General features: G+C 47.8%; 1 protein-coding gene across 1 annotated transcript in view; it reads right to left on the bottom strand.

The window, feature by feature from the left end:
- Positions 1-8,356: 8,356 nt before the first annotated feature.
- The window catches only part of LOC142559960 (phospholipid-transporting ATPase ABCA3-like), a 169,013-nt gene continuing 149,834 nt past the window's right edge, over positions 8,357-27,535 (bottom strand). The window contains exons 29-32 of the mRNA XM_075671675.1: positions 26,964-27,129; positions 22,623-22,889; positions 21,487-21,567; positions 8,357-8,574 (exon numbers count right to left, since the gene is read on the bottom strand). Of these exons, the coding sequence (XP_075527790.1) occupies positions 8,555-8,574; positions 21,487-21,567; positions 22,623-22,889; positions 26,964-27,129 (534 nt within the window). The 3' untranslated portion in view covers positions 8,357-8,554. The remainder of the gene's footprint in view (positions 8,575-21,486; positions 21,568-22,622; positions 22,890-26,963; positions 27,130-27,535) is intronic.

The raw sequence follows: 27,535 nt of genomic DNA on the forward strand, positions 1-27,535 counted from the left end.
TCCTCCTGCTCGATTGAGACGTGCACCTACTGTTGCCCACGCGCACAGCGCACGTTCTTTTCTTCTACGCCCGCCACAACCGGTTCCTCTCGGCTGCAATTATACTCAACTAACACTCATAAGTATCATTGCCACGTTCATCATCATGGTGACATTCAAGTGATTGGCATTTTCGTGTGGACTGGAAGCACTTTTCGGTATGATTGCTCATGAGGAAAGTTAACGCAAGACAAAAAAATAAATAAAAGGACAATGCGCTTCCCCTCCTGTGTGCCTTGTCTTTCTGCTGCGCCTCATAAGCAACGTAAGACATACTAGCCCAACAATTCTGCTTTTTTTTTTTCGGCATGATGTCCGTTTCTAACCTCTTTCATGCCAACGTGGGCCACTTGGTACTTGCGCACGCATGCAAGAATAAGCTTGCCTCATTAGGTATATTTGCAACTGGGAATGTGACACGCTGCATGCGAACAATATTGGCCAATCATCTAGAGTGGGTGGGCGCCACTGGGTAAGTGCCGGAACAGACAAGTAGAACAACAGGCAAGAAGTCAGCGACAGCCGACTTCTTCACTTCCGACAGCCGAGCGTGGAGAAAGAAGTGAACATGCACAGAATGGGGCCAGACCTTTTTTCGTGTTATTTATTTATTAATCAATTTATTTTATATTTATTTATTAATCAATTTATTTTATTTTATTTATTGAATCATATTACGACCCAATTCGTGACCTATCCCCTACAGCGGGTTTGTGCCATTAACTGAGGCTTCATCATCATCATCACCTTCACCACCCGATTCATGGCCCCAGAGTGGATTGCGCCATTTCACTACACGAACAAGAGCGCGCATTGCGCGAGGGTTTTGGTTCATGCCCCCCCCCCCCCTGGGTTGTGCCAGGTCACTGAGGAACAGCAACAAAAACAACGTTAAGCTGCAGAAAAGCGAAAATGTCGCAACAAGAAAACAAAATTGAGGAAGCCGGCCGCGCACAAGCGAACAATTTGGCAATACGCGGCGTCGGTACGTGGCTTCAATGCCAATTCCATTAACGCCGACTTTCATCGTGAGATGGGCTGTGTTCTAACTTTTCGTACTGTGCAGGTCTTTTCACTTGCGATGTACGAACGCTCAAGTAGTGCCTCAATTCTATATTACACCGAAGATTAGTACATTAAATACTTCGACTTCGTGGAAATAAAAACGAGCACGACATCGGAGACTATCGGAAACACTAATAAAAAGTGATAGAGTGATTATTGATTGACGCAGGGCAAGTACTCAATTACTCAATTGAAGTTTATTGGAAACCATCATTTCAGAAATATCTACACGCTCCCGACTTGCAGACATGCGTACAGTGATGGCTGTAGTCCATCAAATGTCGTGATTAAAGCCCCTCGATCGTATTGAAGCGTTTTGATGTGTGATGTGCGATTACTTCTTAAACAAATCGAGCTTTCGCATTTGACCACTTCTGGTGGACAGCGCTTCTTCCTGGCTTCCGTAACGTAAACTCCCATGCGAGGTGCCCTACTGTGGGGTCGTGATCGGCGAAGCAAACGCTACACCGCGATCCCGGCTCCGCAAGGCGTGGTACAGTATTATCAATTGCGATCTTCGCCATCGCGTTATGATAGTCGTCACAACGCTGTTGTGGTTCTTGCCATCAGGCCGCGGATATAGCTGTTCTGGGTGATGCTTACAGCCAGCATGTAGCAGGCACTGAAGCACGACGAGTCAACGACGACATGCCATTGAGCCGTGGCGATAATTAGAGTGACAGCTTTTTTTGGATCTTTATGCCGTTGTCGTTGTTGGAGTATCGTACTCCTCTTCATCCCGGAACAGTTCAAAGGGAGGGACGTATGGCTATCCGGCAACCTATAAAACAGACCAAGTATGCCATCAACATCGATCGACGGATTCACGCGCTGCGAAGCGACTTCCCGGCCACATTAATAATCTTGATAATCCACTGGCTCAGCGCCACGACCTTGCACAAAGAAGCATATGGCTTCCCGCGAATCAAATAAGCAAGCACGCCAGTCTGGTAGCTTGCGGTGTCACGTCCTCACCATATGGACACCCTAACAACACGCCTGGCCGTGAAGGCTATGATCCAGGCATGCGCGCGAGCCTCGACTCAATAGTGCGGCGACTGCGGGCTCCCCCTGGTTTACCCCGGCTTCGGGAAAGTGATGCTTCTGCGCATGCAGACAGGATGCATTGTCACTCTGGCAGCATTCGCAACCTCGAATGGAAATCCGCAACCGAATCTCTAAAGCATGCCCTCATTGCTATAGGGCCCGGCGAACTAGGTGAACGTCCGCCACCGTTTCGAGACCTGAAAGCGCAAACGAATCGCGAACGCTGTCCGTCCCTGGCGGGGATACGGGCGGCGAACTCAGAAGCTATACCGAACATGTATGGGCTCCAACGCCTGCGCCCGGAGCTTCCCGGACATGCTGCCAGCTTGCTCGCCCTTAGTTTATTTCATCTTTCATTTTCTTCTAGGCCTGTGGGTCTTTCCCATCAGAAATAAACAGCTGCATACCAAACGGTACCATGACATTTAAAAGACAATAAAACAGAGAATTATTTGCCTATAGTGTAGCGTAACATATGCGGGCCAGAGAGACGGGACAAGCGCTAACTGCTCCCTTTATGTCCAGGAATTCACATGGAATAAAACTTAAGACGCGAGCGCAGAACCAGCAAGATACTCGCTCGTCGCACATTAGGCACCACAGAGAAAAATGGGCTGAGCTGCATAAGTACATTACCTTTCTACCTTACCGAAAGAAAGAAAGGATCATAGACATACAATCACAGTCAGTCACTGTCGCCGCATACTGTCACCGCACAGCACAGTAGCACTTGCAGCACTATAAACATCTGTTCAGGCTACAGCCGCTTGTCCAATTCTGTCGCCCTTAAAAACCGCAACAGTACCCTCGTCGCCCTCTGCTGCGATGACTTGTGATGGCGGCATTTTAAAATAAGTTCCTCTGTGAGAGGTCTTAGGTCAAAACGCGCTATCGCGATTGCGAGTGATCGTCTCTGTAAATTATAGCGATGACAATCACAAAGAAGGTGTTGAAGAGTCTCCTCGTTACCACAGTCATCACACGAAGCGTCGTCGGCCCATCCGATTCGGAAAGCAAAAGACTTGGTGAAAGCTACCCCTAGCCATATTCGACAAAGCAGGGTAGCTTCGCGTCGGCAGAGTCCAGCTGGAATGCAAAGGCGTAGAGAGGAGTCAAGATTGTGTAGAGTCGGTTGTTTTGAAAACTTCCTGCGTTCCACAAAGAGAACGTGATATCACGGCTGAGCATTCGAAGTTTCCTAGCGGCACCTGTCCTTGATAACGGTATCGGCTCCTCTTCGTCCCTTGAAGAGCCGACCGAGCAGCGTTATCGGCGTGTTCGTTCCCTATGACTTCGCAGTGACTTGGAAACCACTGAAATGTCACGTGGTCTCCTTTCTCAGTCAAGGTATGGATTAGTTCTCTAATCTCAAATACCAGTTGTTCGTGTAGTCCGCGCTGCAGGGCTGATAGCAAAGATTGCAGCGCTGCCTTCGAGTCACTGAATATTGACTATCTTCGATGTTGTTCTTGGCTGACGAGACGAAGTGCAGCGCGAAGAGCTGCAAGTTCCGCAGCCATCGGTGTCATTGGGTGGCATGTCTTGAAACTGATGGTGGTGGCTTTCGCTGGGAAAACCACGGCTCCAGTGGAACACTGGAGAGTTTCGAATCCATCAGTACAAATATGTACGTGGGTGGCGTACCTCTCGTGCAAAAGGAGCAGAGTTATAAGAGCAGGTGACGATAGCTCAGAGTTTTTCCTGATTCCTGGTACCTCCCCCCTCTCTCCCCAGAGTAGGGTAGCAAACCAGATCTTCCCCTCTGGTTAACCTCCCTGCCTTTCCCCTTTCCTCTCTCTCTCTCTCTCTCAACATTACCGAAAAAAAATGTGAAAACCACCGAAAAACCATTACCGAGAAAAATGTGACCGAAACAATCGAATATGACTGTGAACGTCAGCGATAGCTTTCTTGCGTAATCTACTGTATATCCCCATGCCATCCGTGAATCAGTTAACTTTATGGATACATCGGCACACACATGAAGGTGAAATATCGCCGATAACCACAATGCCGAATAATACCGCGGCAGTATATTTCGTCGTATAGTCACTGCACCCTAAAGACAAAACGCAGGCGAAAGCGTGCGGGGACAAAGAACGCGCGGATAATGCAGGCTTCCGAGAGCGAGAGTGGCGTACCATTGCGGCCATGCCCTCCCCCCTCACGCAACACCTGGCGCGCTCACGTAGCAGAAGGTGGCCCCTTGCGCCCTCTGCTCCGTCGAGGCGCGCTCGTGCCATGGCATCGCAGCCAATGTGAATTTACCTGCCGTTTCGCTGCTACAGATGACAGATGGCTTCGTAGCATCCTCACTATCCCTAGTACCCTGGCTGCAACTTCGCTGCAATGCGATATTCATCAAGCGGCCGTGCTCTACGCGGAGGTATCTTGCGAATGGAGCGCTATCGCTTTCAATATATGCAAGGCTCAATACCCATTGTGTCACCTTGGCAGATACATTACGGGGGATTGGCCAAGAACGGGCACGTACCAATATTACATACGCAGTGTCGAAGTTTTCTGTTAGGGCACACATACCCAGTGAACCAATTACGCCAGACAGTAGCAAGTTGTCTGTACGGGTACATGCCCAATGGCTAATGTTGTCTCCTTGGAAGGACGCAGCTGGCACATACCTGTACGTAGTGCACCAATTCGGTATACACAACTTGGTTCGCCGTTTGTTCCTAGGTGAAACGGCGCAAACCACACTGGGGGATCGGTCATCAATCGGGCGTTGCAAGGGTCACTGGGCATGTGCCACTCTACATACTGCGGCATCGTCCAACCATCTAAAGCGTCTAGCGAAAGCTATCGCTTTCAAAGCCACCGAATGAAGCGGCTTGCTACCAGCCAAAACGAAACAAGGGCAGCGTCTCCTCGGGCCTACTTGTCGGTAAATATAGACTGCATTGTATTCCAGAGCAACCAGAGACTAGACTTGACAACCTTCTCGCAAATTCGCGACTTCAGACTAACCAGCGCTCGGCTGGGCTTGTTGACCCGAGTGGTCGCGGCCGTTTCGACGCTAAAATGAGAAAAAATGAAACGAAACTTCGAGCTTCATTGTCTTCTAATAACCTTTTTTACTGTGAAATGAACAAATATAGCGGTCTGAGAAACATCCTAAGCGCTGCGGGTGCGCCACGCTTAAGCAGCGTATCTGAAAGCTTCTCCTATGCGCGTATAGACGAGAAAACCATGGCCAGGCGGCGCTACTGCGCCTCCTGACAGCGCCCCCAATGTGGAAACGTCAAGCAGCGCGGTCGTGCCGTGGCGCAGTCTCCGCTTTCTTTACATTGTTTCGTCCGCGCTTTTCTTCGCTGCTCGTTCTCCCGGCGCTCCGTTTTCGACGGCGGCAGATCGCCTGCTTGCGCAACAGCGATGCAAAGATTGCAGTGCGGTTTCAAGAAGGCTGCCGACGCTGACAGCGTTTTTCGTGGCGGCAACCTCACGAAAGGGGATCGGGCACGTGTACGGCGTTGAACAAATTGTGGACGGTGATGTGACAGTGAAAGCCAAGTGCGTGTCACAGGTGTCCGACAAGATCGTATACGACGTCGAGTTAGAGGTATGCACCAAGTTCAGAAATTTAGCCACTTTTATTTCAAGTACAACATAGTCACTCTGGCAGCAGGAACTTCTGTTGTCATATATACTGCTCGATGACTGCAGATCCAGTGGGCTGCTTGTTGACGGTTCTGTCACTTCAGAGAGGCACGTTCTGGAGTCTGTTTCACATGTGTCTTGCTGCTGCTCAAGAGCTGTGTCGCTGCAGTACGAAAGCACATGTCCCGGTGGTGCTGACTGCGGAGAAGACTGCTGTGATTGTCATTGGTGCGTTAGACGCCGCTCCCATCTGCATCGCATAGAAATGAGACAATATGTGTGCGTATCTATTGTTGCAATTAAATTACTCCCAATAATATGTTTGCAAAGGTAACGTTCCTGTGATTGTGTGCATATATTATTCTACAAGAGTGTTACCACTACATGTTATGATACTTGCACACATGCCAGTCATAGCTTTTCGCCCTGTCTCGATCTGGTGCTTTCTTTCTGTATACAGGCAGGAAGATGATAGGAATCTATGATGGGTGCTGACTTAGGTCACTCTTGCAGTTGCCAACGAAATGGATGCTGCAAATTCGCGTGCTTTTTGATGGCTCCCAGGGAGCGTCATCAACACTGCGAGCACAGAAAGAACACATGCATGAGGCACCAATAAGCATGGCACTATACTAATGAGAAATACCCTCTTCCCATCTTCAGCAACGTGGTCCAGCTTATAGCTCCTTTTACCCTCTCAGCCTTAGGTTCAGGCAAATCACAAATTAAGATGTTTTTGGCAAACTGTACATGCCTTTTTAATATATGGTAATTCGGAGATGCCTGTAACTTGTGCTGCCTATTTCTTGTGGCATAACATCACTGCATGGCACGAAGAGAACTGCATTATAATAAAGCTAACGCAGTAATTCAAGTTAAATTAAGTTCATCGTCGGGCGAGCTGCTGAAGTAAGCTCGCGCCGATGGCCGGCTACTACAGGAAACGATTTTTGGCAAAAAGAGTGAACCAGGAAGAATGTGAAAGGTGGCAATTACCTTAAAGCATGCTTGGATATTGTGAACTTAAAAAGCATGGCCAAACAACAAACATTACGCGCACGCCTTGATCGGCTGCTTTCCGATCTGCCGCGTACCGACGCACGCGACGACCGCAACTTGCTTAAATACGGTCTGCTACCACAGAAAAGTAGAGCACCGCCCCTTTCGTTACCTGCACAAGTAATAATTTAAGTTGCAGCGTTTGGAAAAAGGAACTAATTCTCTTGAGCTCGTCCATGCCGATCGTGAGGGAAGGCACAGTGCATTCAAATAAATTCGGGGGTTTTAAGTGCCAAAACCATGCCAAAACCACGAAATCGTTATGAGGCACGCTGTAATGGGAAGTCTCAGGAGTAATTTTACCCTCCGAGGGTTCTTTAACGTGCACAAAAATCAAAGCACGCGGTAACAAGGGTGTTCTTGCATTTCGCCCTATATATCGAAATGCGGCCGCCGTGGCCGGGAATCGAGCTCGCGTCGTCGAGTCTAGCGGCGCAACACGCATGCATTTACCGCTAACAAACGGCGTTTGCCACCACAATCAACTACGCAACACGACTAAACAAAGGGCCGTGGGCTAGAGGCAGGCATATCAATATTCCGTTTTCATCAAGCGGCCGTGATATTGCACGCGAATGCGAAAGTATGAAACTTACTTGACTCGGCGCACTGCAGTTATCCATGATTGTCGTCTGTCCTTCTCGTACCACTTCCCCGGAAATCTAGGAACTTCACGGGTGACGTTCGACCTTTCTTGTTTTCGAGGCTGCTGTGGCAACCAACAACACCGCAGTATTGCGTGCCACCTTTCCTGGCTCATGGGGTCGCACTCGCCATCGCAAAAACTACGCACACGAGCGCTCCCGCCGTACAGAGCCCAGGCGCGCGCTAGCGCAGCGACGACCTTCGAAACTTCCCTCGGTCCGCTAGGGGCGGCGCTGGTGCCTCGCGGGCAAACTTTAGGCTGACTCGTCTATACCGCGACCTGAATGGCTATAGCATCCCATTCCCTCTTACAGTCATGGCCAAAATATGGCACACAGTAACGTGCAAGGCTTTTTGCGAAATGTTGCGGCTCCAGCCTTCTGTCTGCAAAACCTCGATCCCCGAGTATCGCGCTCGCTTCCCGCCGTACATGTTGCTGCACAGTGAGGTTCTAATCAGGCTCGTGCATCGCCAAGAGTCCGCGAACAAAGGTTAAAGCCGTTGAACGTAAAATAAATGCGGAGAGATCATCCAGATCCACCGCGTCAATTTCTCCATTCAGAGCCCTTTGTTGGGGGTAGCAAGACGAAAAGCGGTTACGAAAAGCTTGAAAGTTTCAGCGGTTTCGAAATCGCGAGAGTAGTCCACTACATAACAGTCTCGGGAAATTTGCTCGAAGAAACGACGCTTTTCAGCAGGACAATAGGATACGACAACGTCTCCTCGCAAACTCGCCTCCTCTTGTCTTGTTCTAAAGTGGCGTTTCTTGTAAGTTGCAACCGATCAGATGCAGTTCGCACTCTGGTCAAGAGTGCAAACTGATTTATCAAACTATATATAAAGCACCTGCTTTGCCAAAAAAAAACACGCACTCAACACGCCGTAGCCGTAAGGAGAGAAAATTTTGTATGTTTCTTCAACGGGCAGTTTCCAGTGAGCAGCAAGCGCCGAAATAAAAAAAGCCGTATTGCCCATGTATGCTCTATTTCGACGAGGGAGTAGACGCTCGTATCCGCGCCTAGACGGCTGACGCATGGCGTCGGCTCCGACGCGTCGTTGTCTCGCTCCGCTGCTGGCCCGTCCATTGTCAGTGTGCCCGCACGAGTCCTATAGGATGAACAAAATAGATGCAGTTGAGGGCGGTGTTCGCTTTGCACGGTTACTTGCGCTGCACGTTAGCACACCATACGCTAACACACAACGCTAAGGGCATGATCAGTAGCGAATACATGAGACCGCTGTCCTACGCTACGCATCTCTTGGTCTGTAGCGTTTTCAGGATGATACATTTGTAGGGATTTGTAAATGGTATGTACACCTGTACTCGTCAACTTCCTGTGGCAATGAAAAGAAAAATCCCGTCGACTGCACCCTATATTATTTATCCAAGTTGAGCAAGCACTCGCCGGAAATCTCTATCAAACAAGAGCACGCGTCTAAACCCAACCGAATAACTCTATAATGTTCTATAATCACAGCACATCGACAGGTTAGGTGACGGGATCTTTAAAGCATTGTTCAAGTCGCTGAGGAACAATATAGGTTGACGCATATTCTCTATACAAACTACAAAGCGAAACAATTTTCTTAAGAGTGCAACTTTGGCGCAGGACATTTTTCGTCCTTTTTTGTAATGAGTCACGCAATGCACAATTATTTATCCCAGTTGAGCAAGCACTAGCCGGAAATCTCTAAAACATCAGCACGTGTTTAAACCCAATCTAATAAATATAAGGTTGTAGTCACTCAATGCCCATGTTATTGATTCAAGCTGTGCAAGCACTCGCCGGAAATCTCTATCAAACATCAGCACGTGAGAAAACCAAATCCAATAAATAGGCTGTATCATCCTCTATCATATATATTGCAAACTATAGTTGCAAAGTCTCGCTCGCGTTAGGTTAAGCTAGGGAACATAAACATCTTATTTACTGGAGCGCGTTTATATTAAAAATAACGAAACGTGGACCATTCGGGGTTAATTCTGAGTTGTTGGACTTTTTTTTTCGCGTTTCAGCAAATACGAAACCGTTGCATGTGGAAGCTATACGCTCATCCAGTAGCTGCTCCAAGAAACGGAAAACGCTGCCAAACTCTGCCGGACTACTTGGAGCAGTATCACGTGTGAGGCGCTTCACACAGAAAGTCATCTCATTGTGCGCACTAAACTTGAGGAAAATACTCGCCTTTGAATTTATTCTTGGAGCCGAGGAAGACGCGATCGCAGAGGCAGGCGATTCTGTCCTCCAATCGTGACAAATCTGGGGGATCGCCCGAGTGTCCAAACATTTTTACTCCCGCTTAAAACCCGACGGCTGGCTCTCGTACCGGTACAGCGCGCCTTCCGACGACATCCGCTGCTTAAGGTGCTGGTCGGTGGGCGGCGGCCCGTACTTGTAGACGCTGCCTCCGAACGACCTCGACTGCGTCCGCAGCGCGCCTTTCTCCCGCGAGCCGACGCCCATCGCATTGAGGACGGGACAGCCGGACCTGCCGACGCCGGGCTCGTTCATCATCCCGCGGCTCCCGGGTCGCGCGATCATCATGTACTTCTGGTGGAACTCGTCCAGACCCGCCGTCGGGTCTCCCTCGGCGGACTCCGAGCTGAACCGCTCGGTGATATTCCTGACGAACTCGATGGACTTGCCGCCTTTGTTTCTGGGCGAGCGACGTCCCGAGGACGTGGACGAAGACGAAGACGAAGAGGACGACGATGAACTCTTCTTCGCGGGCAGAGATCCCCTCCTCTTCTTTCCTTTTGACTTGTGGTGCTTGCCTTTGCTGTTCTTGGACTTGTGCGACCGCCTTCTGTGAGGCTTGCCGTGAGAGGAAGAGGACGAAGATGATGATGAAGACGACGAGGACTTGTGTCGCGACTGTCTTCGCCTCGGTCTCGGCGACCGCCTCTCCTCAACGCCGTAGTGGTCGTCATACTCTCTTTGAATGGTACGCGAAGGCGTCATCCTCCTCTCCGGCGGCAGACTGTTCCTCCTGGCTGTTGCCCGGCCACCGTCATCGTCGACGTCCATGGTCGCGACGTCCCGGCGAATCTTCTCCAGCACTGTCTCGGCGCGCTGTTCGGCGCAGTGCTCGTCGATGTCCTCCTTTATCTTCTGTAGTAGGTCTGAAGCCCTGCTCAAAGAGTGTTTAGCGGTCGGTTTGCTGCCATCGGTGTAGTCGTCCCTGTGAGATCTGGTATTCTCCCTCGACATGGCTCGCCTTCCGTGTTCCCTCGGACCATCCGTCGGCCACCCAGCGGAACCCGCCATCCGCGGGCCCATGTCAGGCCTGCCGTGATCCCGTGGGAAACGTTCCGAGCTGTAGGCGCTCGCCATGCTAGGCATCGGCGCGTTGTAGGGCGGCATCATAGGCCCACCGAAGCCGCCTGGCATGGGTCTGTCGTAGCCGCCGCCTGCCATCATTGGTGGTGGCCCTCCGAAGCCCGCTGCGGGGCCGTTGTACCCTCCTGTGGGACCCGAAGCCATTATTATCGGGGACCCCTCGGCCCTCCGGGCGACTTCCATAATCTGGTCAATCTGGGTGCCCATATCCAGCAGCCTCCGAACTTCGGGTCCCATTTCAGCCAACCGGGCGAAATCTACTCCCGTGTTAGTGTTCATCATATTCTTGAACTCTTCCCGGCTTCGCTGTACGCTTAACGGCGACGCGCCGTAGCCACCACCACCCATAGGCATCTGCTGGCCGTACCCGCAGGGCCCGCCGGGTCCCATGCCCATTGCCATGTTGTAGCCGCATTCCATTCCCGGCGGTGCCATGCCCGGAACCATTCCCGGAGCCATTCCCGGTGCCATTCCCGGAGTCATTCCCGGTAGCATTCCTGTAGGGGAAACGCCGCGGCTCGCTGGCCGTTCCGAGGAGGGTAGGCTCTCAATAAACATCTTGCCGCGCACGATGTTGGCGCCCACTTGCTGCTCGTACGCCTTCACTGCTGTAACGTACTCCCTCTTGAGCGACTCTGAAGGTGCGCTCTTGACCGTTGCCACGGCGCACGTCCCAGGCACCTGGCAGGGTGTCTTAGCGGTGTACTGCTTTGGCGCCGCAGTAGGCGGTTGTGGCGGTGGCACCTGCGGTGCGGCAGGTTGAGGTGCGACAACTTGCGGTGCAGGAGGCGGCGGTGCGGCGGCTGGCGGCATTGCGGGAGCTGGTGGGGCTTGCGGCGGTGTTTGGGCGGGCGAAGGTGCAACGGGCGGAGCAGCAGCAGCTGGCGCAGCTGCGTCGGCTGGTGGAGGAGCTGCTTGGCCTGGGGGAGGGGGAGGAGGCGCAGCGCCTGCGGCCTGAGGGGTTGTCGCGCTCGCAGGTTGGGCGGGAGCGGCCGCGGGGGGCGCAGCGTCGGCCATCTTGAAGGTTGGGCGGTGGTCGAAAGAGCGGCTGGCTGATTTTGCTCACTCAGAGAGCGGTGCCTGTTGCGAACTCGGGTCGTTTCTGCTGCTCCCGAGTCGGAGCGCCACGCATAGAAAGTCCGAGGCGTGTGCGTGGCGGGTCAGTCCTTGGCACGATCCCCTCCCGATTTACTTGCAGCGACCGACCTAGGACAGCGAATGAAAGCAAGGCGCATAACGCGGAGGTTCACTGGAGAACTAGAAGCTGGAAACGTCTAACTGATGGAACCTGTTAGCAACGCGCCTCGACTGCCTGCCAAGCGACAGTCGCAACGCTTTGGATAGCTAGTGGGCGTTTGTGTGGTTCTTTTCGTTCCGTCTTGCGTTTGTGTTCGCGCGCCTGTCTTCAGTCACATTAATCCACACAAACTTAAATTTCAGTTCTCTTAAGCTCCTCTGGAGGTTGAAATCAAACACGTCAAGATCTCCCAGATTCCAACAGGTTCCAACCTGGATTTCAATGTACGCGTCTCTTGTGATACTGTCTGCTAGCCACAATACAAGTTGGGTTTTACGCTTGGTGCCTGCAGTGCCACGTGAGCGTATCAAACGGACTTCATGCGAAGTGACGCCAAGCACGTCTCGTTCGACAAACAAGACTTATTGCTCGACGCGGACACGAAAGCGCGATCGAATGTGCGCATCGGCGCCACATTGTTTGAATGAATGTGTGTAGTTTAGTGGCGCAAGGGCCAGGTATGGTCAAAAAGCGCCACGCCAGTCAGTTCGCAGCGGAGCGATGAGTTCTAATAGAAATCGATGTGACGTGACCGTAAAGGGGCCTAAAAATAGTCGCTTTAAAGTGCGTGAAATCTACGTGTAATAACATTATGGCAGTAACTAATAGCGTGTACTATGAGCATTCAAATTCACTGGAAAAGAATGATACGATATAAAAAATATGTCAGATGTAAAAACTGGCTAGAGCACTACTGCCTTACCAGAGCCCTTGAAACACAATGGCCTGGTCAACGTTACTAGACTAAGGTAACGTTGGCCTGGGGGCATGTGCTATACAGAACTGCTATCGCAGCGGCACCCTATGAAGAGAGGTTGCGCTACGAATTTATTGTGCTAATGACATCTAAACAATATCTTTCAGGAAACCTAGCATTGTACTGGCATAAAAAAGAACAGTTCTGGACCGACATACATTACAGGATGAAGAGGGATGTGCTGCCGGTATGCTAGGGGTAAATGTCTCAGATTCCGCTTCCAGAAACTCCAGGAGAACGTGGAGGATGGTCAGCCTCTCCCCCACATCTACCACAGGTTGGACGTTCACTTCGAGTACGCAGAAAATTATGGGTGCCAAGTGCGTGTCCTATCATGAGACGACAGAATGGGACATCAGTTCACCGTGAGATTGTTGTGAGGGCCAGGAACCTAACTGTGGTTTTATCACGTGAAGATTATTACTTGTTTCCGCGTCCCACAAGCGTTGCCAGTGGCTTCGCAGTTTCTTACGTAAGAAAGGCTTCAGATCTGTGACAGGGACGGCAGCGGTAGGATAGATAGCTTGCGATGTAATTGGCGTGGCCATTTGGTCTGCTAGCACATTGCCCTCGATGCCTCTCTGGCCAGGTGCCCAGCATATAATGACGTGCTGGTTAGATATGTACACAGTGCACAGAACTGAACAGAGCTCAATGAGTAATTCCTTCGGTGGTGTCAACAGAAAGCTGTATCGGGAGTTTTTCATATCGCTCCACAACTTTCTCATTGACACTTCACCTAATTATATTTGAGTTGATTAATTAAGACTAATCATGGAATTACTCGGAATGCAAAAAAATAATCTGAGCATCTCCAAACGACGGTAGACAACATTGCCTTAGTTCAGTCTAGCTACGTGGCATTTGCATACGCATGATAGTTGAGATACCCTGCATAGAACAGCCTACGTGCAAAATTTTACGTTTGAAATACGTGTTGATGAGTCACGAAAAGCTCGCAAAAAAAGTAAACGTCTTCAACAGCGCAACTGAAAAGAAAAAAAGAATGAAGAAAAAACGACTCTTAACATTCGCCGGAAGTGACGCATGACTCGGAACGCCGAGAACCGCATACAGGCTAGCGCGGCTTCTCGGCATACGGGGCGCCGCCCGAGCTCGGAGACGGCATGCCCACGTTCAGGCAACGCCCGTGGCCTACGCTTGCCCACGGAAGCGCCGAAAAATCTCAGGGGCGACGTGCTGGCATCTTGCGTTGTGTACCTTAAACCATCACGTGCACGCTTCGTCAGCTCGGTTGATATTCAAAAGGCGGCTAATAAGAGCACCAGCCCTGTAGCTTTGCCAAGATTGCTTCAGTAGTTCAGATTGGTCCAATTATGCGAATGCAAAATTTCGTTGCAGTTAAACTGCGTTTACGCGGTCCCATCCCATACGCCTCGGAGGCCAGGGGGGGCGAGATCGGCGCAGCGATGCTCAGGCGAGGTTTAGAAGAGGAACATGCAGCGAGGACTCACCCTCGCGTCAGGCAATTTGGGCGGCCCGCCTCGACGTCGCCGAGATGGGCCTAGCTCATGCGCCGACGGGGGACAGCTGCGGGCGCCGCCTCCCACGGGCCGACTCGGACGCGAGCGGAGACGGAACGTCGGGCCCGCCCAGTCGCCAACCGCCGAACGTGGCCCGCGTGCCGCTCGTGCCTCGCGACGCGAGCGACCGGGGAGCGTCGTCTTCTTCGGCAGCACCGTCGCGCGCCTCGAAATTGACACAGGTCGGGGCACCGTGGTTCGCTGCACTCGACGCGGTGACTCGGTGGCTATGGCGTTGCGCTGCTCAGGTCGAGGTCGCCGGTTCGACCCCGGCGGCGGCCGCATGCCGGTGGAAGCGGTATGCAAAGCTGCTCATCGTGCATTGGGTACGCGTGAATGAAACGCAGCAGTTGGAAATTAATCCGGAACGCCCCACTTTGATGTCCCTCATAAGCCACTGTAGAATTTCGTGACGTTAAACGAAGAAAAAAAAAGAATTTTAAATGTTCCACCGTAGTGCCTTCTTAATGAAACACTATCATTATCCACTTAATATCGTACCTTTAATCATATAAAATTTATTTTGCCTATCACCTGCAGTGGGTTGCGCCATTTTATTGAGGACCAACCAGCCACCGTGCTAATCACCTTTTCCTTTAATTTCTCTCTTTCCTATTATTTCAATACCTTCTTTGAAAATAACTTATTCCCCAAATTTAGTAAAAACGCGATATTTTATATCTTGTTCTCTGAATACGTCATCTACATAATTTTGTTTCACGTAGTATGAATCCAAATTTACAGCACTCTTTCTGGCACCTTCCCTTTTGCATACTTCTGTTCTCTTTCTATGGAGTATAAATGTCCTGCAATTCCTCCTGCAACCTGCTAGGGCGCCTATCCTCCACCTGTAATGTGTGTACGCACCATAGCTGAGCATTATCATCCCCATCACCATCGTCATGATTAATCTTAGGCAAACCCACTCCCATGGTACAGCGAGCTAGAACAGAGCCTGTGGGCGCTACTCTAAAACGCAGTATCGCGATGCATCATTACTGTCATAATGGTGTCACAAGGTGCTGTTCTGGGCATTTTCAAATTCCGCCATGTTGACAGCTCTGATTGGCCCCGACGGCTGCTACGGCCTCTCTGACTGGCTCAAAATGCCGCCTTTACAGAATGAGACAGAATGGCACCTCCGGTGCAGAGGGACGGAGCGGTGAACGGCCACACACCATTTTAAATGTCTTCCCTGCCGAAACAGATCCTGTCTTCGTGCAATGCACACAACCACGAACTATACTACTACTCCAAGAAATTATTCAATTCTTCATCAAACCAGTGCAAGTATTGTGAGGCCAGGGCAACTCTGGAACACATGTTATGGGAATGCGAACAAGGAGGGGTTCCAGACGGGGACGCAGCCTTGAATCGAACGCACCGGCAGTCTACGCTGCTCAGAGGGCCAAGGAAGCCGCCAGAGCTCAAGGGCTCGTGGCCGATGTCTAGACGGGGATATTCGCCCAATTTCCGAATAACTCGCCGGACCTCTCAATACAGTTATTCTTCTTCCGTGGCACAACACATCCTACAAATGCGCCATTTTCCAACTACAATAGAAGGTGCTGGCGACGATATACCGGCGGCAGAGAATCGACCACCATTACCCACGGTGACATCACCGCCCCTCCGAAGGAATGGTAATTCAGCACAAGAATCGACAATCACCGTGCGGGTGTATTTGTCTAGGTTTTCGAACCACCACCCGCAAGCTACAAACCTTAGGTGGCACCCCACTTCCCATCCATTCCTTTCCGGTAGAGGACGAATAGTCCAGAGAGGAAGCATCCTGCAAAAACGTGGCAAGAACGTTTTCAAACCAACAACACCTCACGTTGCCACTATTCACTGAAGGCCACCCCCCCTAGGGAAGCTTCAATTCTCTACCTGCACTCCTAAGAGGCGCAGGTTTGTTGGACGGGTCGTAAGCACATACCCCGGCGACACTGCCAGAGACTCAATTGCCAGGCTAAACCCGCCTGCAGCTACAGTCCTCCACCACTGCCAATTAGCGGCGCTCGCTACCTTCGCACGCGGCCACTTCCGGCTGGCAGCATATTTTTCCGTCCTCCGCCAATCCGACACACTACCACATACGGTCCAAACAATAAACGGATGTTTACAGGAAGATGATTAAAAAAATTATGGGGCCACAATCTGATTATAAGGCATGCCATAGTGGGGGGTTAGTTTTGACCACCTGGGGTTCTTTAGCGTGTGCCCAATTCATGGCACACGGGCGTTTTTGTACTTCGCCCGTTACGGAAATGCGGCCGCGGCGGCCGGGATTCGATCTTGCGACCTCGTGCTTAGCAGCACACAACTGCTTTCGGTTATTGCAGTTGTTTCCTTGACGAACAACAAGTATACCTGTAGAAACATTGGCTCCTGTGTCAGACATGTTTGTTAGACCAATGGCGGTGGGGGGAAGGGAGGGGGGGGGGCGATCGGCGAAGCAAGTGCTACAACGAGAGCCGTACCACTTGCTGTGGACTTAATACCTAAGCCTCTGCTCAGACGGTCTGGCCTCCGTAGTGCCCGACACGTCGACTTCAGCAAGTAGGGCCAAGATGGCTGTAATTACAGAGCCGCGCTGGATTTCCCGTGTGGGGGCGACATTGGGCACGTGTTTCACTCCCCCACCCCCCACCCCTCGAAATGTTTTTGCACCAGGGATGCCCGATGAGGTAAAAGTACAGTGACGGGAATGCAGACATAGTTACATGAAAGACAGCAATAAACATTGTAGAATCTTGCGTGAAAAAAAAAAGAGAAAAAAGCTACAGGTCATCATGGTGGCGTTTTGCTAAAGGGCCACGCGCTAAGTTTGGACACTGAAAACAAACAAGCCAGTTGCGCAAGTTCCGCCGCAACGATATTGCCTGCAAACTACAAAATCTACGTACTCCGCGAGAACAGTAGAAAATTCGAACGAAGACTCATGTGCCCTCGATCTCATAGCAGGTCTCCTCGACTGCAGAGACGAAGTCACAGGTACCACATCCAATCTCGGACGCAGTGCAGCGCACAGACGGCCAGCTGCAACAAGACCATGGACACTTGGGGTACTCCTCGTGCACTAAACTGCCGCCGCAAATGCATGTCGCAGTAATAACAAGGTAAAAAGAAGAATGGAGGCAGAGCTCGTAACACAAACGGGATGTGCCCTTGCTTCCAAAATATATGGGAGAAAGCAGAGTAGGAGCTTCTTTGGGAGAGCATCTGCTGCAGGAAGGACAGCTCACCTTGCAGCACTTGCTTTTAATTTAAAAAGCCTTTTAGAAAATTCTTGTCGTAAAACACTCTCTGCTGGATGACACTTAACAAGTGCGTAAAAAGAATTTCCAACTGAACATGGTTAAGGGCTCTGACTTGGACTTTCCAGGAGTGTCTGGCCAATGGTAGGGTGGCAGGAGGGCACGACATGTCAGCAGCAGGCTCCCACATTCGCTAAGCGAGACGACGATGGACACAGTGGCGTGGCGCCACTCGTCAGCGAGTACAGTCTTCTGGCCAGCATAAACATTTCCCAGCAATGGTAAAGCATGCAGATGACTTTTCTCATTTCTTTTAGCCAAAATGTTATGACATCTTGGCTTTTACTAGGAGAAACTTCTGTACTGCTAGTGGTATTGCTATAGTTGGTAGCAACCTAAGAATGCAGTGACGAATACACCACTGTCAAATTCAAAGCAAACTTGTATAAATGTGCCTGCCAATTATGTCAATTAATTTCGACAACGACACAGGGAAGGTAAATATCTTATGGTATCAGTGTCTCTTGGGAACTGCAGTTTGGAGCGTCGAGACACAAAGGCAGATGCTGTGCAGTTTTGTTGGTGGAGCTCGTGCTAAGTTCTTCGTCTGTCATCGCTTATAGTTGCAATTAGCCACAAGACAAAACTTCAGGCTACAAAGAATCTCGAACACAAACACTCACTCAATGCACATAAGATAAACTTCTGATTATGGCTGAAATACTTTGTCTAACAATAAAAAGTCAACCTTATCTTATACATACGGGTGTCACACGGTGTGTTTTCGATCACCATCAAGCCTAGTAAGGATCAAATTTCTCAACAGGAATTTCTCACCATGAAGCCAATGGCAATAGAAAAATTTGCACCTGACGGGGCTCAACTGCATAAGAAATGCACCGTGCGACACCATATTAGACATACAGTGTACACACCAACCTAGAAATAGCAATGTAACAGTTGACAAGTTGTTCAGGATCCCAAGTGTAGCCTAAAAAATGGGAAAACACTCAAATTACACTGTAGCACATTTTTATTTCGAAATAATCCGCTCAGAATGAAACTAGCTGCCTAAAATCACACAGCAGGGAAAGCTTAGTAAGCACCCTTCAGCTAAAATCACAAAAAGGGCATAAGCTAAGGAACTCGTCATCATCATGACAGCACAAAATTAACTTTTTTAAAACAGATCATCGGAAAACTGAAATGGGCGTGGCTACATGATGCACCCACCCGATGCAGCTTTTTCTGCCATAAATACCCAACAATACAAGGTCACATGCATTGCCACATTTGCACAGCCATTTTTTCATATTGTTCACCATCACAGAGAGCTCACATCACATAAAAAGTTATAAAAGAGTTTAATAAATGTACAATTCTCATGGCAAAAATTAACACCCATTTTTTACACTACAATAACAACAACAACAAAAACCACAGAGCTCATGATCATGTCTCCCGAGTTCAGAGTATACTTTTAGTATACTTTTCATGTCCACTTTTCTAGATTATGTCATGCAGATTAAAGCAACCTTATGCCAACTGCAAGGCTTTCAGTTTACACACAAATATGAACACAACTACGTCAAAAAGGGAACACAAGTGGGTCATAACTGTTTCATCAACAGCTGCTTTGGAACAGCTTTTCAAAATTAAAAGCAAATAATTTAGTAAGAGAACAGCCCAATGTACTTTTACAATCTAACCATTGTGACTACTCCGGCATTATTGGCTGCGGCCAAACTGGTTTAATCTGCAACATCACCCAGTCTGGTCATGAGGATGTCTCTTACAACTTGCATGCAAACACCATGCAGGCTTGGCTGTTTCGAAGCTGAAGGTCAGGACAATATCTACCCTCACCTATCTTGCAACATTCAGAGATCAAAAATAGTAATTTCATTCCGAGTGAAATGGAAAGATGCTGGAGCAAGGCAAATTCACAATTTGTTCTTATTTGTTCATAAATAATAATAAATAATGTAAGCGCATGAACAAAGAACACAAGTTAGATAAGATCTGGTACAGTGACACAAGCACAGTAGAAATGAAATGGACTACTACTACAGTGAGCTAAATACATTGTTGCTTTTTTATACTGAGGCGAGTTATACAAAAAATGAGATGGCCTAGCCAAATGTGGAACCTTCCTATGTTTACCAGTGTGAACAGCTGCAAGAAATATAACTTACAGTTGCTGCTCCCTTTAGCTGCAGACTGCATGTTTAGCTAGGATTCGGACCAATTCTTTATGATGACTGATGATGAAGAATGGTGAGACACAGAAGGCCAGCAAATGGGCAATGACTAAGATATAGCATGTCTGGCACATGTGCATAACATGTACAATACACTACAGTAAAACCTCATTAAACTGTACCCACTTAAACAGTAGTTTCGTTTTAAAAGTAGTAAAGTCAAATGCATGGCTTGGCAGCCATTGAACATAACGCGTTTTCTATCAGCATAAACCGTACCAGCTTATTGTGTACGTATCGGTTAACGCATAGTGTTTCCACTTTTCGTCGCGCAATCACGGCGGTGCGTCATCCCATAGAGTTACTATACTGGCTCTAAGCGTCGTCCCTATCGGGCAGCCTGGCAGAACAACAAGCCTTAGAGATCAGAACAGCCTTCAAGCGCCCTGTTCTCATGGTGCCCTGTGCGTTTGCGCATGAAGCCACATCAACATCATTCCGACACCATGCCAGAGGGCTTTGTGGCATCGTGCAAGCTACGACTCACGTCATGCCGAAGCAAAAAACGCCGGGTGCTGAGCATAGAAGAAAAATTCGACATTGTTTATGCTATCGAACGTGACACGAAGAAGTCAGCGCGGGCACGCGACGTGACACTAAGCTCAGCGTTACTGCTGCTGCAACCACAAAAAAATGTCTGGTACAAGGTTTGAGCGTTCGCCATCGCTGCCTCTGTTGCTGCCGAAGTGTTGCCTAACAACAGTGATGAGGATGACACAGAAAGTGACAGCATGGGCAATTCAGGCCCGACAGTGGCAGATGCTGCGCGTTACGTAAGTCTCATGAATGCAATCGTCACGAGAACAGCACCCCGCGACTTCTGCAGTGCTACCACACCCTTGCACGGATAATATGCAATGCCAACGAGAAATCTGCCATGCGAGTGTTTGCCAAGGAGAGGGTTCTGGCTGAAAAGCTGGCTCACAGCTTCAGTAAGTTTGAGGTCACTTTCGTCGCTGTTAGGCCGCCGCGGCATCAAACGAAAACACTTTTGTTGCACGAAGTGAATAAATACTGCATGTTTTTTTGCCCTTTGATCGCACTCTCTCAGAGTTTCGTTTTTGACAGGTAGGTGGGCGATCTCATGCTATTTCAGTTAAACAGTACCACCGTTTAGTACACATTTTTTCCGAACCCCGGCCAACTACAGTTTAGCGAGGTTTCACTGTATAATGAAAAGTATTATGTATTTCCTACTTTCATCACAAAGTCCTCCAGTGAAGACAACAAATTTGGTAGCACAGGCATCAATAACGCTTATTTCCAATATCTAGTTCACATCACTTTTAACCCGCAAGCTTTTTAAAAACATTAACAAGCACCAAGGTCTCGGTAGAAGGAAAGCACACGAGGGTCAGCCCGGACGCAATCCTTCCTGAAGTCTAGGACCCTCAACCCTTCCAGTGTGGCCACCCTTGAGAGAGCAACATAAGCTTGACCCGCTTCAAAGACACGACCTAATGTCAACTCAGCAAAGTCAAGTGTCAGGCCCTGAGACTTATGAATGGACATGGCCCAAGCATGGCGCAGTGGGAGCTGCCGTCGCACATGGCACCTACCCTCGGGGCCTGTCCGGATGGCCCAGCGCTCTTTAGTGATGGTTTGCTTGCACGAGTTCACAAACTGGACAATGGGGTCTCCTGCACAAGGTAGATTGCGATTCAATTAATTTATTTGTTTATGAAATAATGACAGTCCCCTACATTACTTGTGAGTAAATGTAAGAATGCAGTGTTTCTTACTGTGTTATCAATATGCCCGCTGTCATGGTTTCAGTGGTTATGCTGCTGAGCGCAATGTCTCGAGTTTGGTCCTTGGCTGTGGCTGCCGCATTCCAGTGCAAGTAGAATGCAAAGACACTCGTCTACTAAGCATTAGGTAAACGATAAAAAACTGCAGGTGGTCCAAATTAAAGCAGAGCCCTCTGCTACAGCATCACTCATAGCCCTTGTGTTCTTTTCTTAACATTAAAGACAATAAATCAAACATTTCATAATCAACAGATATGTAACATATTGTTATCAAAACCATGTGTTTGGGTACTTTTGAGTCTAATGTGAAGTTGTCCATTTGCATGTTGTCTACACTGACAAGACACTTCTTTGGCCTCCATTATGCACATCACTAATCGATTATGCCACTAGCATTGGAATACACTCCTCTGAGTGCATACCAATGCTAGTGACATAATTGATTAGTAGGTAATTTGTTGATGCTTTATCTCCGGTACAGCTACAGACATATTTCTTGCTTTCTAGCATGATGACCAGGAACAGACTTCCTTTCTTTAGAGTGATCATGAACACGATCAAGACAGAGCTTTAGCTTAGAGGGTTACGGTAAGCTGTAAACATGGACAGCAGTAACAATGCTGATAGTAGTAACATCTTGTGACCTTCTATCCAACAAGAATATGAGAAACAAGTTTGTGTTACACTGATGTTCTCGTCAAAGCAATAGAAAACAAAAGGGACGGAGTATTGACTGCATCGCTGCCAACACTTTACTCCAGCAGATAAACCAGAATAAGGTCACTTACATCAATAATAGCTTTGTGTCTTCTCTGGTTAAACTCTGCACCACAAGATGGTGCAACCAACCCAGCTGCTCATGTTTATGCCTCCAGTAACCCAGCACTCCGTGAACGGTATTTATGTACACAGACAAGCTAAGCACTATTTTGCCTAGAGCTTACCGGACGCCGAGTCAAATCCCACGACGACCCCACGTGAGCCATTTGCAAGGCCAGCTCTCACTTGAGTGTTCTTGGTCAGCATGACCTGTGTGCCCACTTTGAGGCTTAGAGTGGAAGGTGCACAGGCTTCAAGCAAGTCTGCTGGTGAGCCTTCAGAGTCAATGGCTTTGAATATGCGTGGCGAGCTCGGCAGCTGGTCAAAGCACCTTTGATTCATGAAGTCCACATCATCTGTGTGCGTGCTCAGCCGAGTTGCCACTATGTCACCTGAAATGGCAAACAAATAATAAATCAATAAATTATACCAGGTTAACCGTTGGCTCCTTGATTCAATACTAGACATGCAATGTTCTCTATGGCTTGCCAAATATAAAATCACATGAACAGGAACATAGGAGGGAGGCGTCCTTCATATTCAGATGCATTTACAATCTCTTGGGACAACAAAATGCACACTCTTGATCAGCTCTAACCATGACTTGCTTAGTGTAACTCATGCTGACTGCAACATTAGTTTCACCAGGGTCCTTCAATACCTTTTATCTGCTCATGAAACTTCCGTGTAATACAATGGAAGAGCATCATATAGTGCCCGAACTGGACACACTGGATCGCTGGCGCAAGCAGAAGGCGGACTGGAGCAGACGCCGAACGAACGCCACAGCCGTTTTATACATACCCTCGTTATTGTGCAAGAATCGACTGCCTGTATAAGCGTGTGAATATTGTCAACACAACAGGCAAATCGCCGCCCTGTTTCTGTAGTGTTCAGAAACTTAAACGCAACAATTTCAAAACAACTACAACACCTTGTTTCATTTCTAGGTTCAACTGCATTCACAACAGTGGCTTAATCCATAATTCAAATTGTACACTTGGACTACGCTATTGTTAGAAACTGACTACAGAGCAACTTCACGTCGTACATTTATGCAATTGCACATAAAGAAACTTGCGTTTCAAACTAACAAAGCTAACCAACTGATTAACTAACCAAACAAATAGGTAATTACTAAACTAACAAAGCTGATCAACTGATTACTAAACTTATAATAAAACTAATAACTAACTAATCTAACTACATGAACTAACTAAACTGAACAATAAGTAACATAACAAACTGCAGTAACAAAATCAACTCAACCAATGGGATACTTACATAATAATATATAACTAATTCACCAACTTGACTAACTAAACAAATAAGGTAACTCAGAAAACTAATGAACTAATCAAACTGACAAAGCTAACCAACTGATTGACTAAGTTACCTAAGTGAAATAACAAAATGATTCACTAATAACCAACATAACTATAGTAACTAAGCAAATATTAGCTTACGAACTAATCAACTAATAACTAAATGACAATGAACAAGCTAACCAAATAAAACTGACTTATCCAACTAACTAGACAAAGTGCAAAAAGAGGCAGCTGAATGAAACAGCTTGTGCAAGGAAAGCTGCTAAGAGGGGAGGGAGGGCGACGTCAATCATAAAACAGTGCCATGTGTAATTTAACCACCAATGCATTGCACATTAAATTATTTTTCCAAAAGTTCCCGTTGCATGTTCACTCTACATGGATGCCAAAATAAATGTGGGAGAGACACCTTTCCTCGTGAAATATCTGCATGATGGCACAGCCCGGCCACCAGGCGCAACAGATTGTTCACTTCTACTTGCGCCAGTGCCTCTGGTGCCACCTTCTGTCCCTATATGAGACTTTCAGGGAAGTTTCATGACCAGATGAAAGTACTGAAGGACCCTGGTTACACTGACATGATGTGCTCTGGGCCAGGATGGTGCTCCACGCAGTCAATAAATATATGCATCTAAACCAACATTGTTGCGAGATGCCCAGCAAAGGAAATGTTCATTTCCCTAAAAGCTGCAGTAGCTCATCTAAGACTAAGAGGAAATACAAAGCGTACCTTGCAGTGCCATTCCCACGAAAACATTTCTCATAATAAATGCCTTGCTGTTTCTTTATTTTTTATTTCTGTAGCCAGCCTCGGCAATGCCTTATATTTTTTGGTTATGACATAATGCTTGATGTGATGGGCACTGCCCCTTTTCATGTGATGCATCAGTCCTGAATCATAACCTGTTTGGTTATGACATCATTGTGATGTCACCAATTATGGTGTGCAGAAAAACGCTTATTAATTTCAGATTCTTTGGCAAGCAGCAAATATTTGTGCGTTAAACTGATGTTAACAAAGTTTCAAGAGTTTCCACAGTGACTCTCATTGAAGCTTTAGTTATCTCAATGGCACCTAAAATCTCTACAATTGAGCTTACATAGTCCCTTTAGATGCACAAGTATAAAAACCAGTTAGGCAAAAATAATAAAGCAGGAAGGCAAAGAATTTGATTACATACAAACAGTATTGAAAATGTGTAATCCAACAGAAAGAATGCAGCAGCACACAATCTTTTATTCACATTTCCTTAATATCAAGTTTCAAACACTTCACATAAAAAATATTGCCTGAAACACTATACTAAACAAAAGGCAGCGGAAACTTGTGAGTTTATTAAAAGTGACTTATGCATTTTTCCATGGAAAACTGGTGTCCCAACCTTGATGGTTTGCTATGAAAAAAAGGACATCTCAAACTTGAAGGCCTCTTCTAAGCAGGCTATGTAAGAAAGAATGTTTCTAGAACTGTGCATTCAAGATATACTTCTTCTCACAGCCCAACTGGAACAAAACTTCGCTTGGCTAAATTGGTAAAAAATGAGCAGAATATATTTTCACGTAGTAGTGGCGGTGAAGAAAGCAGCAAAATTGTGAACTAGTGTTTTATTGGGCTAACCTGTGTCCTCAAAAACAGGCTATACTCAAAGAACCGAGGGTCCTATTGCAGTCATTGACTTTGAGACGCTCGCCCGCATACTATCTGTTACATAATCATTGTTATTGAATGGATAATAAACTGAAATTTAAACGACGATAGCAGCAAACAAAGTCAGTGATCGGCAAAAATCTGATCTGCCAGTCAAGTGCATCAGCATTTATCATGAGTCATTGAAGTTTCCAGAGTAATCGTTGGTGCCCATGTGTATTCCAGAACTACACAATTTGTGTCACGCAGTCAGTCAGGTTACACAAGCTTTGGTAACAAAGGACGATGTATGGAACCATCAATAACATTCCAGTAAGTTCCAATCATGCAGGCGCATGTTGCACTGAGTGATAACTAAGTTATTAGTGGGTGAAATGTAGTCCCCGAGGAAAGGACAAATAAGCACACATGTCAATATTACTGGGGCAATCTTGGAAAAGTTGCAGAGCTGCTAAATGTAAAATTTTCTAATTAGTAGCCTTTAAATAGCATATAAGCAGATCATGCATGCACCTGGTGGTTAGTGGATATCACAAAAGTCCTAACGCGTTGCACCAAAGTTTTTCAGCGTGCTGTGGGCAGCCTGCGGTGACACCTAATTTCGGAAGTCGTGCCAAGGCGCCGTGTTTTCTGAGTTATGCATCACTTCTAGATAGTGGTAGCAGCAGGGTTTTTTGTTTAGAGCACAGCTCTTAGGCGCCCATTCCTGGCTTGAGCGTCGGCATCCCTCAGTGTAACCATGCGAACATGCTCGTGCCGCTGTTTGCATGTTCATCGTCCTCGTCTTCCACAGCTGGCTCCAATGCCACTCATCATGCCAGCGTTCCACACCACCCCTCCCTCTGCGAAGGCGCTGACGGCATTGGCACGCTGCCAGTCGGTGTGCTGATTTCGGTCTCAAATTCTTTGCCTCAATATATAGCGAAATGAAACACGCATCAAACTGCACTCAAATTTCACATTAGGGAGTATTATAGTCGTTGGACACATTTTTTTCTTCCAGTTTCAGTATCGAAAATGTTATATATAACACACTACCTGGAACTAGGCCTTTTATGCAGCTTAAAAAATTAGCCGCAGTTTACCTTTAATGCTAGATTCACAGATTATACAGAATAATGTACTGCTATAGCAAAAGTGAACTTAACGAAGCACTCAACACAGTGAAAGGAAATGCAAGTCTCCTCAAAATTTGCATTTTTCAGCTTCTGTAGGCACAGCCAGTCAAAGCTCACAATACTGGATTGTCATTCAGTCCTGCTTTTGTAAAGATTCTATGCCTACTTTGCAATGACACTCGCGGCTCGATGGTAAGTACGACAGTTTCAGTTAAAACACAAGCTCCCATCTAGCTGCCAACAGAGGCAGAGCTGGATGCAGAGAGGCATGTCTTCTTCTTCTTCTTATACAACTTTGTCTTCAGTACATCTTTGCTACAAGACACTGTTATCATGCAATAATACATAGCAGAAGAACTATATTAAACACACCTGTTTCAAGACAGCGGCTGGCTGTCTTCTTGAGCACTTCCTCAACCCAGTCAGGGCAGGAGCCTACCCTTACTTGCTGCAGCAAGGAGATGAACCTGGGATCACTCTGCCTGTGCACCTGCTTCAGCTCCAGAGTGATATGGATGCATTGGCGCCAAGCGGATGTCTGCAGATTGCAGCATAGACAAATTTTTCTGTTACGCAAGGGACAGAGCCAGCAGCAGCCAATCTCTCGCCGAAACAGAGGCATGGGTACCTCGCCTACCTGACATTTGGCACTTCAGTGTTTACAAAACTGAGTATGTAGTAAGCCATCCCCTCTGTTGAACATAAAAGATGATAACGGCCACATCCTGTGCACATAGCATCATCATTGAGATTAGTGTTCCATTAAGAGGGCCCTGAACCACTCTATCAAAATCAAGAAGTGCATTTGGAATTAGACCATTTCAGAAATACTTTCCCACAAAAAGTAGTTCAATGCATTCAGCAGAAGTGGTTAAATTAAAATTGATTTTGGATGCTCACGTGGACACCACTCTTTCGATTTTGGCGCCCATGAGCTCCATACA

The sequence above is a fragment of the Dermacentor variabilis genome, chromosome 10, assembly GCF_050947875.1.
Source record: "Dermacentor variabilis isolate Ectoservices chromosome 10, ASM5094787v1, whole genome shotgun sequence".
In the NCBI taxonomy this organism is placed as follows: Eukaryota; Metazoa; Arthropoda; class Arachnida; order Ixodida; family Ixodidae; genus Dermacentor; species Dermacentor variabilis.